The 16602-nt window shown below is 56.5% G+C and overlaps 1 protein-coding gene across 1 annotated transcript; it reads left to right on the top strand.

Annotated features, from left to right (window-relative positions):
• The first annotated feature begins 404 nt into the window (after positions 1-404).
• On the top strand, positions 405-11269 carry CDH16 (cadherin 16). The gene is made up of 18 exons (XM_054453819.2): positions 405-496; positions 1222-1279; positions 1579-1662; positions 2874-3029; positions 3100-3238; positions 3927-4085; positions 4956-5152; positions 5754-5876; positions 6086-6236; positions 6483-6710; positions 6794-6870; positions 6944-7132; positions 7234-7475; positions 8058-8191; positions 8871-9113; positions 9280-9387; positions 10004-10120; positions 10902-11269. Exons 2-18 carry the CDS (start codon positions 1235-1237, stop codon positions 10997-10999), a joined length of 2490 nt encoding a protein of 829 aa, XP_054309794.1. The 5' UTR covers positions 405-496; positions 1222-1234; the 3' UTR covers positions 11000-11269.
• Positions 11270-16602: the final 5333 nt, after the last annotated feature.

Genomic DNA, 16602 nt, shown 5'->3' with positions numbered 1-16602 from the left:
TGAGCTGAGCACTGAAGCATGAGCAGGTGCTTACCACACAGATGAATGAGTGGGAAGGGTGTTCCATGCAAAAGGAACAGAATGTGCAAAGGTGTGGCTGCAGACGCTGGAGCCTGGGAGATAAGTGAGACTAAGTCTGGAGCCACAGAAAAAGTAGTGTCCAGACCCAGAGGGCCAAGGAAAACCTCCTGGGCTGTGCTGGGGTCGAGGGAGTGCCAGGCCAACCATCTCCCCATCTCCTGGGGCTGGCAGTCACGGATGCTGAGCAGCTCCTAGCTTTCCAAAGTCAATGAGTAACTTGGGGGGCTGGGCGGGGCCAGGCCTGCTGCTGTGGGCCCAGTGGCCTTTTCCACTCCTGAGCAAGTGTGGCTGAACCCTCCTACCTGCTCAAGTGCCCTGCCTTGCCCCACCCAGCCCAGCCTGGCCAGATCCCCCTGGAGAAGGAGCCCTCTTGCTTGGCAGCTGGACCAAAGGAGCCAGTCTTGGGCGCTGGAGGGTGAGGGGCTGGGAGTGGAGGGGAGGACATGGCTGAGGCTGGGGTTGGTGGCAGGGAAAGGAGAAACACTGCCCTGTCCTCGCCATCTGGGAAAGAATTCCCAGGGCCTCATCTTAGAGAGGTTGTCGATTTGTTGCTGCTCTGCCTGCCCAGCTCCATGACAAGGGCCGGAAAATGATGAGACAAGGGCCGGGCTTCTGCTCCGGGGGTTCTGCTTGTCTAGAAGGTGGCAGTGGGAGGCAGGACAGTCCCGGAGGCCCTGAGCTAGGAGGACTCCTCCTGTGGTCAAGTCCTCTGTGACCTTGGCCAGACCCCAGCCTTCAGGCCTTGCCTGCAACAAGAGGTGACTTCAGGAAGTGACCCTCCAAGTCTTCAGGAACTTTCCAGCTTCAAACTTTTGTGATTTGAGGGGTTGCTAGAAAATTACCACTTTGGGATCTGTGACCTGGAGAGGCTATGGCGAGAAGGAGCTGGAGGTCTAGAGGTGAAATTCTGATAGAGTGCTTGATGGGCCAAGAGCCTAGACACAGGGTGGCTGGGCCTGGGGGCCTTGGTGGGCCTGGCCGAGGAGCAGGGCACTACCCTGCAGGAGATGGGGAGCCTCAGCTCCTTTAGAGGGGAGGAAGAGAAGACTAGTCTGCAGTACAATCCCACTAGTTGTGTGTGTGGGATGGAAAGCCCCTCCCCACCCACCTGGGCTGGATCCTCACTGCTGTGTCCCTCAGGCCTGTCCTGACCATGGTCCCTGCCTGGCTGTGGCTGCTTTGTGTCTCCGTCCCCCAGGTGAGCTGGGCCCTGCCCCCTCTCCTTCAGGTCTTGGCCTTGGGGGTTGACACCCTTGCCCCCAACTCCACCCGGACCAATTGCACTGACCATGAGAATGGTCGGTGCAAGGCATGGGAGGGGTCAGAGGTGGGACTACAGAGCTACCGTGGAATGAGGAGGTCAAAGGCCAGAGCGCGGGTGGATGGACTAAGGTACGGCCAGGCCCTGGGAAGGAGCAGAAATTCCCCTCTTCTGTTGGGTCCCAGTGCCCACGCAGGAAGATAGAGCCTGGTGACAAGGTGAGAATCCTCCCACAGGCTCTCCCGGAGGCCCAGCCTGCAGAGCTGTCTGTGGACGTTCCAGAAAACTATGGTGGAAATTTCCCTTTATACCTGACCAAGGTGAACCAGAAAGCTGGGGTTGGGGCCGGGGGGATCCCTCCCCACAAAGTCCTGCTTCTCCTTCCTCTGGCACCCTTCCTCTTGCTGTTTCTCTTTGAAACCCTGCTTTCCAGAGAGTATGTACATGTTACACAGGTTGAGTGTCCCCTATCTGAAATGCTTGGGACCAGAAGTGTTTCAGATTTTGGATTTTTTTTTTTTTTTCAGATTTTGGAATATTTGCATATATATCATGAGATATCTTGGGGAATGGAACCTAAATCTAGATACGAAATTCATTTATGTTTCATATACACCTTATACACATAGCCTGAAGGTAACGTTATACATTTTTTTTTCTTTTGAGACGAAGTTTCGCTCTTGTCGCCCAGGCTGGAGTGCAGTAGCATGTTCTCAGCTCACTGCAACTTCCACGTCCTGGGTTCAAGAGATTCTCCTGCCTCAGCCTCCTGAGTAGCTGGGACTACAGGCATGCACCACCACTCCTGGCTAATTTTTTTTCTTTTTTTTTGTATTTTTAGTAGAGACAGAGTTTCGCCATGTTGGCCAGGCTGGTCTTGAACACCTGACCTCAGGTGAGCCGCCCGCCTTGGGCTCCCAAAGTGCTGGGATTACCACTTTGGGATTTGTGAGCTGGGGAGGCTATGGCGAGAAGGAGCTGACAGTATAGAGGTGAAATTCCGATAGAATCCTTGAGGGGCCAAGAGCCCAGTGTGAATCTGCTCCTGGGCGAATATTTTTAATGATTTTGTGCATGAAACAAAGTTCTGACTGTGTTGACTGTGACCTGTCACATGAGGTCAGATGCGGCATTCTCCACTTGTCACGTCATGTTGGCGCTCAAAAAGTTGCAGATTTTGAGTATTTCAGATTTCAGATTTTCGGGTTAGAGATGCTCAACCTGCAGTGGGAATGACTAACAGATTTTAATCCTAGTGGAGAGCAGAGCTTTAGGTTAAAGAACGAAATCTCGGTGATGAGGTTTCAAGCTTCAGAAAGAAGGGCAGAGAGTTTTGGGGAGCATCAGGTCCAGGAGAAAGAGTTCTGGCTCTGAGTCTCAGTCCTGATGCTTACTGGCTGTGTGACCTCAGGCAGGAGCCAGATGTCTCTGAGACTCAGTCTCCCCACATGTAAAATGAGGCCAGCATGTGGAGGGGGGGCATCTCCCAGGCCTGGCCACCGCTCCCTTCACTTCTGTTCACTTCCATCAGTTGCCACTACCCCGTGAGGGGGCTGAAGGCCAGATCGTGCTGTCAGGGGACTCAGGTAAGGCAGCTGAGGGCCCATTTGCTATGGATCCAGATTCTGGCTTCCTGCTGGTGACCAGGGCCCTGGACCGAGAGGAGCAGGCAGAGTACCAGCTACAGGTATGGCTGGGCCGGGTGTAGGGGAGAGCAGGCAAGGCAGGGCCAGACGCTGACTCCCCTTCCCTGCCAGGTCACCCTGGAGACGCAGGATGGACGTGTCTTGTGGGGTCCACAGCTTGTGCTTGTGCATGTGAAGGATGAGAATGACCAGGTGCCCCGTTTCTCTCAAGCCATCTACAGAGCTCGCCTGAGCCGGGATACCAGGCCTGGTGAGTGACCAGGGCAGCCAATTTACAGTAAAGTCAGGTGGGCCTTGATGGAACAGCAGAGAGCGAAGAGATGGCCAGACAGTTGGCATAGGACAGGGCAGCCATTTCTGTCCCATTTCTTTTTTCTTTTCTTTTCTTTTTTTCCTTTTCTTTCTTTTTTTTTTTTTGAGATGGAGTCTCACTCTGTCACCGAGGCTGGAGTGGAGTGCAATGGCGCGATCTCAGCTCACTGCAACCTCTACCTCCTAAGTTTAAGCAATTCTCCTGCTTCAGCCTCCCAAGTAGCTGGGATTGCAGGCACCCACCACCATGCCCGGCTAATTTTTTTGTATTTTAAAAAGAGATGGGGTTTCGCCTTGTTGGCCAGGCTGGTCTCGAACTCCTGGCCTCAGGTGGTCCGCCCGCCTCGGCCTCCCAAAGTGCTGGAATTACAGGCAAGAGCCACCGCGCCTGGCCCATCCTGTACCATTTCTGTCACACCTTGTTCCTCCCTACTCCACTGAGAGTGCCATCCACCCTTGGCTTCAGTTTGCTCATTTGGGAAGTAAGACGAAAAGCCGTGGCTCATCTCCAGAGTCCTGATGTGATGATGGATAGGGAAGAAAGGACAGAGGAGAAATAGGAGAGGCATGGGAGACTCTCCCCACCCTCTCTATCCCTTACAGTTTGCCCTCCCACCGTGAACCAGGCATCCCCTTCCTCTTCCTTGAGGCTTCAGACTGGGATGAGCCAGGCACAGCCAACTCGGATCTTCGATTCCACGTCCTGAGCCAGACTCCAGCCCAGCCTTCTCCAGACATGTTCCAGCTGGAGCCTCGGCTGGGGGCTCTGGCCCTCAGCCCCAAAGGTGAGCCCGAGCAGGGTGTGCTGGGGAGGGAGGGTCAGAGAAAGCTGGAGAAGGTGGTATCTGAGCCATAAGACAAGCATGGGTGGGAGCTTGAGAGGTAAAAAGGGAGGGAAGGGCACTCTAGGTGGAGACAGCAACAAGGCAGGGGGCTGTGGAGGCAGGCCAGGCATGGAGAGCTAGGAAATGGTGTGAATGGAGGGCCTCAGCTCCACGCTCCACGGAGACCTGGGCCTAAGGGACAAGGATAGGAACAGTCTAAGGGGTTGTAGCCTAAGATGCTGCTGAGCAACCTTGCGACTGATGGCAGAAGAGACCTGGACCTGGAAGCTCAGACCAGAGGCATGAACTAGGGATGGAAAGAAAAGTGAATCAGACATCATCATAGCCAGCCACGCATTCACCCATCTACCACCCAGCCACCTACACAGTCCATCCAACCACCCATCACTCATCCAAACACTCTTCTGTTCACACACTCAAACTCCCATCCACCTACCAAGTCAACCACCCATTCATCCAACCACTCTCCTATTCACACACTCAAACTCCCATCCACCTACCAAGTCAACCACCCATTCATCCAACCAACCCATCATCTACCATCTACCCACCTCCTCATCCTGGTCATCCACCTACCTCTCTAGTCTATCACGCATTCATTGTGTGAAGAGATATGGAGGTGGCTTTGCAAACTGTCATGTACTTGTTGGAGGTTCACAACAGTGCTTAAATTTCCTCTCTTCCCTTGGCCAAGAGAATGTCCCAATCACCTGCCGTATGCTTGGTTTTGTGTCTGGTATCTTGCTGAGAATGATGCCCTGGCCCCTGCTCCGTGGCTGCCTGCTCAGCTGACCATCCTCCCTGTTCTAGGGAGCACCAGCCTTGACCATGCCCTGGAGAGGACCTACCAGCTGTTGGTACAGGTCAAGGACATGGGCGACCAGGTCTCAGGCCACCAGGCCACTGCCACCGTGGAAGTCTCCATCACAGAGAGCACCTGGGTGCCCCTAGAACCCATCCACCTGGCAGAGAATCTCAAAGTCCTATACCCGCACCACATGGCCCAGGTGAGTAAGTGGCTGTCAGTGGCTGAAGCAGCCCCATGGATGGTGCAGCCAGGCCTGAGTCTCATGGATATTTGGGGGCTGGGTCTGGAACCCACCTGACCCCTCTCCTCCCTCCACTCTTCCCATTACTTCCCACTGTGGACTGGGGTGTTCAAGGCCCCAGATGCAGGCCCACAGCCCCTCGCCTGCCCTGCCATCCTCTGGCAGGCGTGACTCTGTGCTCTGACCTCTTGAACTTGCCCAAGGCTTCCTCAGGGAGAACAGCTGCCACCTCTTGCTGCCATGGGGATTGTCACCCTGGACCAGGAATGTCTCAGGCCTCTTCTAGGAATGCCCTGGGGTCAGGCCCAGGCTGAGAGGGCAGAAAATAAAGTAACCTGGTCACTCAGGCACTTTGGCCAGCGTCCAGGCTTGGATCAGGGCAAGGCCACTAACAACATGTGCCCTGAACAGAAGGATCCACCTGGACTCCAGGCCCAGGGAGGGAAGCACCTTGCCTGGGTCACACAGTTGGGGCTCAGGCTCCTCAACCAGAAATCAGATGGGGTGCAAAGGCTGACATGGATTGTTCCTGCCCCTTGGCCCGGGGTGTCCCCCCCAGGTACACTGGAGTGGGGGTGATGTGCACTATCACCTGGAGAGCCATCCCCCGGGACCCTTTGATGTGAATGCAGAGGGAAACCTCTACGTGACCAGAGAGCTGGACAGAGAAGCCCAGGCTGAGGTGATATGAATGGGGAGCCAGGGATGCAGGCTGGGGGTGCTTGGTCAGTGTCCAGTTGGCTTTTGGGGGTGTCACAACTACAACAGAGGCTGAGGCAGTGGGAAAGAGCCCTGAAGAGCTGGAGCTGGCCCACTGGAAGGAAACTCAGAGCCAGGCAAGGCTGGAGCTGCCCTTGGTCCTGACCTGAAGCCCCCTACTGCCCACCGCAGTACCTGCTCCAGGTGCGGGCTCAGAATTCCCGTGGCGAGGACTATGCAGCCCCTCTGGAGCTGCACGTGCTGGTGATGGATGAGAATGACAACGTGCCTGTCTGCCCTCCCCGTGACCCCGCAGTCAGCATCCCTGAGCTCAGCCCCCCAGGTAAGCTACGGGATGGGAAAGGGACGAAGTCTCTATTAACCACCTGGTCTTGCTCTTCTCTGGGATAAGGACCTAGCCTCAGGCCCCCATGTCAATGCCCCTCCGTAACACACACACACACACACACACACACACACACACACACACGAGCTCAAGTTCAGTTTAGTTCGGCACAAAATAAGGAGTGGGTGGGGTAAGGCCTCCAGGCTAGGCTGTGGTCCTATTCAGGCGGGTGCTGTCTTACAGGTACTGAAGTGACTAGACTGTCAGCAGAGGATGCAGATGCCCCTGGCTCCCCCAATTCCCACATTGTGTATCAGCTCCTGAGCCCTGAACCTGAGGATGGGGTAGAGGGGAGAGCCTTCCAGGTGGACCCCACTTCAGGCAGTGTGACACTGGGGGTGCTCCCACTCCGAGCTGGCCAGAACATCCTGCTTCTGGTGCTGGCCATGGACCTGGCAGGCACAGAGGGTGGTAAGTGCCCTGATTGGTGACCCAGGCCCCCTGTCGCCTCTGTTCCTACCCTGACCTCACCAACACGTCCACCTCTGCCCTAGGCTTCAGCAGCACGTGTGAGGTCGAAGTCACAGTCACAGACATCAATGATCACGCCCCTGAGTTCATCACTTCCCAGGTAAGCAGATGCAGGGGAGAAGACCTTGGGAAGGATGCTGGTGGGGGGCTCACCATCCCTCCTCCTTCTCCAGATTGGGCCTATAAGCCTCCCTGAGGATGTGGAGCCCGGGACTCTGGTGGCCATGCTCACGGCCACTGATGCTGACCTCGAGCCCACCTTCCGCCTCATGGATTTTGCCATTGAGAGGGGAGACACGGAAGGGATCTTTGGCCTGGATTGGGAGCCAGACTCTGGGCATGTTAGACTCAGACTCTGCAAGGTGAGGGCCAGGGTGGCTGGGAAAGGGGCCCACACATGCACACATGCATGCACGTGTGCCTTGCCCAGGCCCGCACAGTGACCTGGGCCTCCTGGTTCCAGAACCTCAGTTATGAGGCAGCTCCAAGTCATGAGGTGGTGGTGGTGGTGCGGAGTGTGGCGAAGCTGGTGGGGCCAGGCCCAGGCCCTGGAGCCACAGCCATGGTGACTGTGCTGGTGGAGAGAGTGATGCCACCCCCCAAGTTGGACCAGGAGAGCTACGAGGCCAGTGTCCCCATCAGTGCCCCAGCCGGCTCTCTCCTGCTGACAATCCAGCCCTCTGACCCCATCAGCCGAACCCTCAGGTGAGCTAAAATCCCAGCCCCTTACCTGGACTGGATTGCCCCTGCTCCCTGGGGATGACCCTAGGGCCTCAGAGGGGACTCACATTATCTACAGCCTGCAATATTTCTCAAACTATGGCAAATGCCAAGGTTGTGACTCCTGGCAGGGATCGGGGCTGGATGGACTGGGTGGGGCATGGAGAGGGGTGTTTTGGACCCCATGAGAGCTCAGATTATGCCTCAGCACCTGGAGGGAGGACCAGGCCCTCCTCCAATGCCCCCCAACAGATTGCAGACAGACAAGGTTATTCCTAGACTCTGATTCCCTTGCAGGGTGACCTGGAGTGAGCAAAGTTGAAATGGGTCTCCCAGGCTCTGAGAGTTTCTCCCCTACCCACATGATCTGTTTTTCATCCCACACCCACCACCACCACAACAAAAAATCCTGAAGCTGGAGAGAGAGACTGGGCCCCCAGGCTTTGCTGTGGCCCCTGAGTCACAGAGAGGGTGTGGAATTTAAGCAAGTCACACAGCCCTGGGGGATTCTGAACAACACCCTATATGTAGTCCCAGTACCCCCTCACCTCCTTCCTTGGGCGGCAGGTTCTCCCTAGTCAATGACTCAGAGGGCTGGCTCTGCATTGAGAAGGTCTCCGGGGAGGTGCACACCGCCCAGTCCCTGCAGGGTGCCCAGCCTGGGGACACCTACACAGTGCTCGTGGAGGCCCAGGATACAGGTATGGCCAGGCAGTGATGGGAGCCCCTGGGAGGGGGTACAAACCTCAGACACACAGACAGCAGGACAGAGCTTCCTCCCAGAGGCCCTCACTGGCAACCCCCAGCCCCAAGCAGGAGAGGAAGATATGAAGCTGGGTTCAATGTTATTCTCTGAGAATGGATCTGCTCCTCCAGTGGGCAAGTCTGGTGTCTGCCTCTCCTCTCTGACCACTCTCCTAGATCGACACACAAAATCTCCCAACCCTGTCCTTTAGCCCCTGGAGGGCCTCTCAGGGTGTCAGCTTCAGGGACTGGTACAGGGCCGGGGAGGTGGCAGGAGGACCAGGGGCTGCCCCTGGGGAAGGAGTGCTGGACTGAATGGGCCACTGGAGCCGGGTGTGGAGGACTCTGAACACGGCTCAGGGCAGAGAGCTGGCCCTGGGGTGGGGAGCCCCGGGAGGCAGGTTTCAACTCTGAGCTGGGCTGTGATACAGGGCAGACCCAGCAGCAGTGAGCTCCGCCAAAGTCAGGGATGTCCACAGTGGCATGGGGGTGATGACAGGTGGAGAGAAGCATGGAGGGAGAGTGGCAGGGGAGTCTATAAGGTGAGGCTCATGGGCTGTGGGAGCAGCCCAGGGACCTCAGAGCTCACCCTCCCCCTGACAACACCCGGCCAGCTCAGCACTGCCTCCTCTGCAGATGAGCCGAGACTGAGCACCTCTGCACCCCTGGTGATCCACTTCCTGAAGGCCCCTCCTGCCCAAGCCCTGACTCCTGCCCCTGTGCCCTCCCGACACCTCTGCACGCCCCGCCAAGACCATGGCTTGATCGTGAGTGGACCCAGCAAGGACCCCGATCTGGCCAGTGGGCACGGTCCCTACAGCTTCACCCTTGGTCCCAACCCCACGGTGCAACGGGATTGGCGCCTCCAGACTCTCAATGGTGTGTGGTGGAGAAAGGGAGGGAGGCTGTGGCCAAGGCAGGGAGGGGGTGTCACTTGGAAGTGAGATGCCCTTCTACCATGGGGGTGGGGCTAGGCCTAGGGGGAGCAGCCCCCAGAGGGCCTGTCCAGGCTGGTGACCCTGGTCTTTGCCTGCTGTCCCGAAAGGTTCCCATGCCTGCCTCACCTTGGCCCTGCATTGGGTGGAGCCACGTGAACACATAATCCCCGTGGTGGTCAGCCACAATGCCCAGATGTGGCAGCTCCTGGTTCGAGGTGAGGTTGGGCTTGGGTGCAGCCTGCAGTTCCTGAGGGAACTGCTGGGATGCAAGAGGAGGGAGCTGGGTACACATGCATATGGGCTGCTCATATGGGCTGCTCATATGTGGACAGCACATGCCTGTGCACACTTGCACACCTATGGCTGGGCACACATACCTGGGCACACAGGAACAGGCACAGAGGCATATACATTTTTTTGGGGGACAGTCTCACTCTGTCACCCAGGCTGGAGTGTAGTGGCATGATCTCGACTCACTACAACTTCCGCCTCCCAGATTCAAGCAATTCCTCTGCCTCAGCCTCCCAAGTAGCTGGGATTACAGGTGTGCACCATCATGCCCAGCTAATTTTTGTATTTTTAGTAGAGATGGGGTTTCACCATGTCAGCCATGAACTCCTGGCTTAAGTGATCCACCCATTTCGGCCTCCCAAAGGGCTGGGATTACAGGTGTGAGCCACTACGCCTGGCTAGCGCATATATCTTCACACACACATGAATACACACATGTGCAGAAACACACACATATCAGCCAGGTGGCTGGGCTGGGGGCTCTGAGCAGCGGGGGAGCCCTCTCCTCCCTACTCTTACCTTCCTCCCCTCTCCCCCCAGTGATCGTGTGTCGCTGCAACGTGGAGGGGCAGTGCATGCGCAAGGTGGGCCACATGAAGGGCATGCCCACGAAGCTGTCGGCAGTGGGCATCCTTGTAGGCACCCTGGTAGCAATAGGTAATGGAGGTTGGACATTACCTGCATGTGCGAGGGCGATGGGTGGTTGGAACCACAGCCTCCAAATAAACACCTTTGTCCCCATGGTGCCCCCAGCTCTGAAAAAGGAAGCCCCCAACTCTCCTAGTCATTATGCGCCTGCCCCTTTGATCATAGTCATTGTCATCATCATTGATAATAGCATCTACGGTTACATGATTGCACATTGACTGTGTGGCAGGGACTATTGCTGGGAATCCTCCCAGCAACCCTATGAGGTAGATCCTGTTATCTCCCCATTTTGCAGATGAGGTAATTGAGGCTCAGAGAGGTTAAGTGACTGGTCCAAGGTTACACAGTCAGGTTGTGACAGAACCCAGGTCTTTCTAGCCTAATTGTGTCAGTCTAAGCCACCCCTTCCATCCCCTTTATTTCTTTAGCCCCTGAAATTTTCTCCTTGCTGGTTTTCCTTGCTGGTTCTAGCACACTGCTGTGATGAGCCTTTCTCTTGGAGGTCCGTGGAGTTGGGATCCAACTTACTGGTTCCCCGATGTCCCCCAGAGAAGGGGACTTTGGAGGCTGAGTATACTGGGTCAGCCTCAGAGGGGTAGGGGCCAAGCAGGCCGAGCAGTCAAGCTTCTCCAGGCACCAGGACCACAGAGTCATACCCAGCCCAGCCTCGGGATGCTGTCCAGGAAACTCATCTCTTCATTAATCCAATGCCAATCACAGGAAGTCCCTCGTGATGAACAAGTCCCACAGCCCCTTCTGAGGCCTGATCCATCCCTCTTGGGCCCCACAGGAATCTTCCTCATCCTCATTTTCACCCACTGGACGATGTCAAGGAAGAAGGACCCGGATCAACCAGCAGACAGCGTGCCCCTGAAGGCGACTGTCTGAATGGCCCAGGTAGCTCTAGCTGGGAACTTGGCCTCTGGCTCCATCCGAGTCCCCTGGGAGAGAGCCCGGCACCCGAGATCCAGCAGGGGACAGGACAGAGTAGAAGCCTCTCCATTTGCCCTGGGGTGGAGTCACCATCACCATCACCAGACATGTCTCCAGAGCCTGGACACCGACTTTATGGACTGCCCATGGGAGTGCTCCAAATGTCAGGATGTTTGCCCAATAATAAAGCCCCAGAGAGCTGGGCTGGACCCTATGGGATTGGTATGTCTGTGTTTCAGTGTCTATGTGTGCATGTGTGTGTGTGAGTGTGCACACACCTGCTTTTTCATCCCTTCCCCATCTCCTGCCACATAGAAAGGGTTTGGGCTTGAAGGACAAGACTGAGGTCCCCTGCAGGGAAGGACATGAAGACATCATATGGGCTATTGGTGAAAGCTTGGGGCCACAGCAAAGTGGGTCATTTTTGTGGGCATCCAGAGCCCACCAGCTACAGACCCTGGATGGGTGAACTATATGCAGGTGATGGTCAAGGAGGGGTGTCTTTGAGGGTGTCATCTCTGTGTTTTCATGGATGTCATCTTTGCTATGGGAAGGCAAAACCTTGTGAGTCCCCATCTTCTGCTCATGTGTGAGCACCTTGTGCTCCTGTGCATGAGTCACCTACACCCAGGGATGGGCAGAGGCCCCTCAGTCTCTGCAGGGCCCTGGGTAGGATGGTGAGGCCCCATGGGTCAGAAGCATGAGAGGTGAAGCTGGGGATGCGTCCTTCTGCCCCAGTGTAGGCTCCAAGGCACTGCTGTGTTTCACACACAGGTTGGTGAGTGCCTGAGGGCATCTGCAGGAAATCAGAGAAGGGGAGTCACTTAGATGGAGACAATCGGAGCGGGACAGGCACCCCCGTGGCTTACTCTGGAGCTGCCCCTCTGAGGTGAACCCCTGACCCTGGCCCAAGATTAAGCCATGTCCTGATGCTCTGCTGAGCCCGGCTGAGCCCTGCTAAGAGCTGAGCTCTCCAGATTGACCTCTAATCCCTGATCTGTGGGTGACCCCAGATACATGCTGATCCCCTATGTCCCCTTCTCAATCATCTCTGGGGAGTCAGGGTGGGACTTGCTGTCCCATGCACCATGAGCTGATGATGGTAAATCACGGGAAAGGGAGAAAAACAACCTCTGTGGGGCCCAGGCCCTATTTTTAGGAGATAATCTCTCCACTACTGGCAGATTCTGTGGGATAGAGGCCAAGCTCAGCTAAGAGAGACAGGGCGGGCAACTTGGCAAAGACTCAGCCAGGATCCCCAGCCCAGGGGTTGGACTCTGAGGCTGGCCCCTGTCATCCTGGCTCAGGTACCCCCACTGAAGGCTCTGCTGGCTACCCTCATCCAGGCAAGGCTTCCCTGCCCCTCTGCCAGGATATCCTCTGCTCGGCCTGCATGCACTCAGAAGTCTTCTGGGTGCAAACCTTCTGGAGGTAGTGTCTCATCTAATCTTCCTATCAACCTACGAGGGTGGATTATTGGCCCCATTTTGCATTGGAGGATCTTGAAGTTCAGGGAGGTTAAGGGCCGCAGCTGGGAGTCTTAGAACCACAGCACATGGCGTAAATATCTGGCCAAGGTCTGTGTTACCTCTCTGGAAATGTCCACAGCGTTGAGGTGGTCTCTGCTCCCACAAGATTTCCCAGCAGAGCCTTAGAGATCACCCAGATCAGCTCCTTCTTGTAAAGATGGAAAGGTGAATTGCAAAGAGAAGGAGGGAAATTTCTCGGTTCATACAGCCATAAGATGTGTCACTTGAGCTATAACCACCACTTTCTGGCCCTTATCCTAGATGGATAAGTAGGGAGATAGGAGGGTGTGTGGGTGAATGGATAAGTGGATGGCTAGGCAGACGCATGGCCGGATGGATTGGTGGGTAGATGGATGGGTGGGTTGGTAATCAGGTGGGTGGGAGACCCACAGACGAAAGGGTGGATGACAGGATACCAGGGCAAATGAAGGCATCTGCTCTAGTTTGAGGGTTTCTTCCTCGGACCTCCAGGCCCCAGACCACTCTTGGTTGTCAGTGCTGGAGCTGACCGCCAGGTCCACAAGCCCCTTCTCCACAGACAAGGGCCCAGGTTCCTTGGGCATCTGGGGACATAAAACTGTCCTGTATCCTCAGCCCCATTCTGCAGAGGAAGGTGGCCAGGTGTGGTGGCTCACACCTGTAATCCCGGCACTTTGGGAGGCCAGGGTGAGAGGATTGCTTGAAGCCAGGAGTTCAAGGCCAGCCTAGGCAATAAAGTGAAACCCTGTCTCTACATAAATAGAGAAAGAGAGAAAGGTGAGGATCAGAGAGGGGGTGTGGCTTATCCTGGGTCGCAAACGAAGAGAGACACAAAGCTGATTGGTCTCTAGGCTTGGCAGTGGGCCAGTGAATGCCTGTAGAGATTAATGCTAGGCAGGCTTCATTCTGCAGGCAGGGCCTCGCCCCTGCTAGAGCAAGGTGGGGGCCAACCAATAACTCTATGGGTAGAAGAGCATGTGTTGTGCTTATCCATGCTATGTGTTCCCAGGAAAACTGCTTCACCTCTCTGAGCCTTGGCTTACTTGGTGATACAAGTTTTTGTCCTTAGGAAAACTCCATGAGATAATCCCTGCACAATGCATTTAGCAGAATGCCAGGTACTGCAGGGCTCAGTAAATGTGACTTTCCCCAGTGCATGGATTGTTGAGGGACCTATAGCCCCACACTTACACACACTCCCTAGAGGTCCCAAGAGGCCCAGGCTTTTGGGAGGGAGTTTGGAGAGGAGCCCCAGCTCCAGCCCCAACGAAAGAGTGCAAGACACCCCTTCCAGCCCCAGCTCCCTTCCAGTGCCCAGGTGCTCACTGGGTCTGTGATGTCCAGGGTCTCACGGGGTTCTGGGCTGGAGCTGGAGGGGGTTGAGGGGTCAGCCCCAGCAGAGGCCTCATGCTCCCCATCTCCCAGGCCCCTTCCAGAGGCACTGGGCCAGATCAAAGGGACCCAGCACGGAGGATCGGGAGGCAGCTTGGAAAGAATGTAAACATGAGGATATTTTTAAACTTTTTCCAGCCCCAGCGATTAGGGCTCTTAAAGCCAGAGGCCCAGAGGTCAGTCTGGCCCTCACCCACAAAGAAAGCAACAGTCTCGGGCCCTCAGAGACCCCACCCCACCCACATCTACCTACACCCACCCAGGACTCTAGCTGGGGCCTCGGGGCAGAAGTTCTTCCTAGGGTGTCACCGCCAGACACGCTGCTGCAGCGGGAGGAAGCGTTTCTAAAGTGAGGGCCTCGGCGGCGTGGGGCCCTGACTTAAGGGGTGGTGGGGGCCTACCAGACAGGGCTGGTGTTGGAAGACTGAGCTTGGGAGACTTCTTAGTGGCCCGGTCACTCTACCAGGCGTGTGTGCACACGTGTGTCTGTGGGTGTATAAGTATATGCTGCAGTCTGGTCTGTGTGATGCATACATCAGAATGTGTGAGTGTGCGAGGAGCTTGCCTCGGCCCACCCTTCCTCGTTCTTCCCTAGCATCCCTGACCTCCTCCCTGGGACCCTTTTGGTAGGTGGGTGACATGGGGGGGACAAAAAAGGAAGAGTCGCCTGGGAACAGGGAGGACACGAGGAGAGAAAGGCGCCAGAGCCGGGGGCAAGTAGGCTGGGGATACCAGGTCTGGGGCCATGAAATGAGTCAGGCTGTGAGAGCTGCAGGAGTCACTGACGTGGGGACTGGGACTCGGCTCCCTCCATCACCCCCATGTGTCACAGTTGGAGATGAGGCTCCCTGGATCTCCCGATTCCAGTGTCACAACTATGCTCACCATGGGTTCCATGACAACAGCCTCTTACCTTGCAGTGATGCAGCCACCCTCACACCCTCACAGGAGTGTCACAGGACTCATGCAGGGCCCCCTCAACACCACCCGGTGGTCGTATCCCAGTGACCCCTATCTGTGAGACATGAGGACCCTCACCCTCTTCACATCCCCACTGACCAGAAAGTCAGAGTTCACAGGGGCACTCAGAAGCCAGACTAGACTGTGGTCACCAGGACAACGGGGGACGCAGCCCCTGGAGAGGCCTTGGCTGGCTGTCTCATTCTCCAGCGGCTGCTGTTCCACCTTGCCCTGCTTGTGGGCCCTGAGAGGGACAATGTCCAGCTCCATGTCATACAGCTCCCCAGTGAAGGGCAGGGCTCAGTCCCCAGCTCAGGATCAATGTGGCGATGGCATCCCCTCCAGATTCCCTCTGCTGAGGCAGCAGCCGCAAGGGATGAGGCTTGGAGTTTTACCCTAAGATGTGGTAGGATTTTGGGCCCGGGATGATGGGGGAGCTAGGTGGGGCTGGAACTGATGAAAAGGGGACCCTGGAGACTCATCCTCAGTCTGAGGCTGAGGCTGGACACCTAAAGACATGGTTGGTGTCACTGTGGGTGCCCACTCACTGGGGCTGTTGCTATTCTTATCCACCTCCCAGTGGCGGTGGCAGTGGTGGTGGCAGTCGGGTCAGAGATAGCTGCTGGGTGGGAGAGAGTCATGAGCACCAGCCCTTTATCTGACACATTCCCTGGAAACTTGGCAGGGCCTGCCAGCCTCTGGGGGCCTGGGCGGGGCAGGGCGTGAGGTGGTCACAGGGATAGGATGAGGGGGCTGGGCTGGGCTCAGTGCCGAGGAGGACCCGCTCCAGCCGCCTCTCCCACAGCCAGGCAAGGTCCCCTCAGAACTGGCCGGGGGGGTTCTAGTGAGATTTCTTCCCATGCAGAGACTAAGACCACAGGTCACCCTCAGCTCCTACTCACCCTCAGTCCAACCCAGAACACCCCACCATTGGCCCCATCTCTGAGCTTTGGGCACTCCAGAGAACAATGTATTGGCTTCCTCAGTGACGCGGCTTCCTCCGTGGGAGAGCACTGGACTGTGAGCCACCGTGGTCCCATCTGGCGGCTGTCCTGCCCACTTCCCAGCCATGTGACCTTGGGCAAGTCAATTCCCTTCTCTGAGCCTCAATTTCCTCATCCCTCTCCTGGGTTGTGGTGGAGATGACAGGGTCCAGTGGTCAGGAAGCAGGCTAAGGGCTGCAAAATGTGAGTGTGTGTGCACGTGAGCACTTGGGTAGGGGGGGCCGGAGTGGGGAGAGGGAGGCACATGGGTCTCCCACTTTGGGAGACTCCCGCCCTATGGATTTTCCGTTGGCACGTCGGCACCCTCTCCCCTAAAATAGGCTCTACGAGCCGTGTGCGACAGAGCCCAGACTGAGGGGCCTTTTTTTAGCTGGCCTTTGATTGTCAGCTCTCGAGCGGCTGCTATTTTGAGCCCCAACGCCTAGAGGAGTAGGGCCAAGTGGAGGCTGAGGTTAGCTCAGTGGGCCTGGCTGGCTCCCGGAAGGCATCCCCAAGGGGGGCTGGCCATGCCGTCTCACACCCTGCATTGCTGGCAGGGAGAGCATAACATCTCCTACAGATGGGGTCTAAGGGCTCTTCTGTCTACCTCTGCAGAAGCTGCAGACTTGGCAGAAAACAATCACATTTATAGAGCTCACCCCACAGGCCACTGCCCACCCACCCCCACCCAGAGAAGAGCACGCTGTGGGGATTA

Source organism: Pongo pygmaeus, chromosome 18 (assembly GCF_028885625.2).
Source record: "Pongo pygmaeus isolate AG05252 chromosome 18, NHGRI_mPonPyg2-v2.0_pri, whole genome shotgun sequence".
Taxonomy (NCBI): Eukaryota; Metazoa; Chordata; class Mammalia; order Primates; family Hominidae; genus Pongo; species Pongo pygmaeus.
The sequence above is the reverse complement of the archived record's forward strand: the minus strand, read 5'-3'. Positions and strand labels throughout refer to the sequence as shown.

What these genes read in the sequence shown, in the direction of transcription:
- CDH16 (XM_054453819.2), top strand. Translation starts at nt 1,235, where the DNA reads ATGGTCCCTGCCTGGCTGTGGCTGCTTTGTGTCTCCGTCCCCCAG. An exon ending in TTTGTGTCTCCGTCCCCCAG is followed by an intron (nt 1,280 to 1,578) that starts GTGAGCTGGGCC and finishes ATCCTCCCACAG; the next exon opens with GCTCTCCCGGAGGCCCAGCC. An exon ending in CCTGGCAGGCACAGAGGGTG is followed by an intron (nt 6,711 to 6,793) that starts GTAAGTGCCCTG and finishes CCTCTGCCCTAG; the next exon opens with GCTTCAGCAGCACGTGTGAG.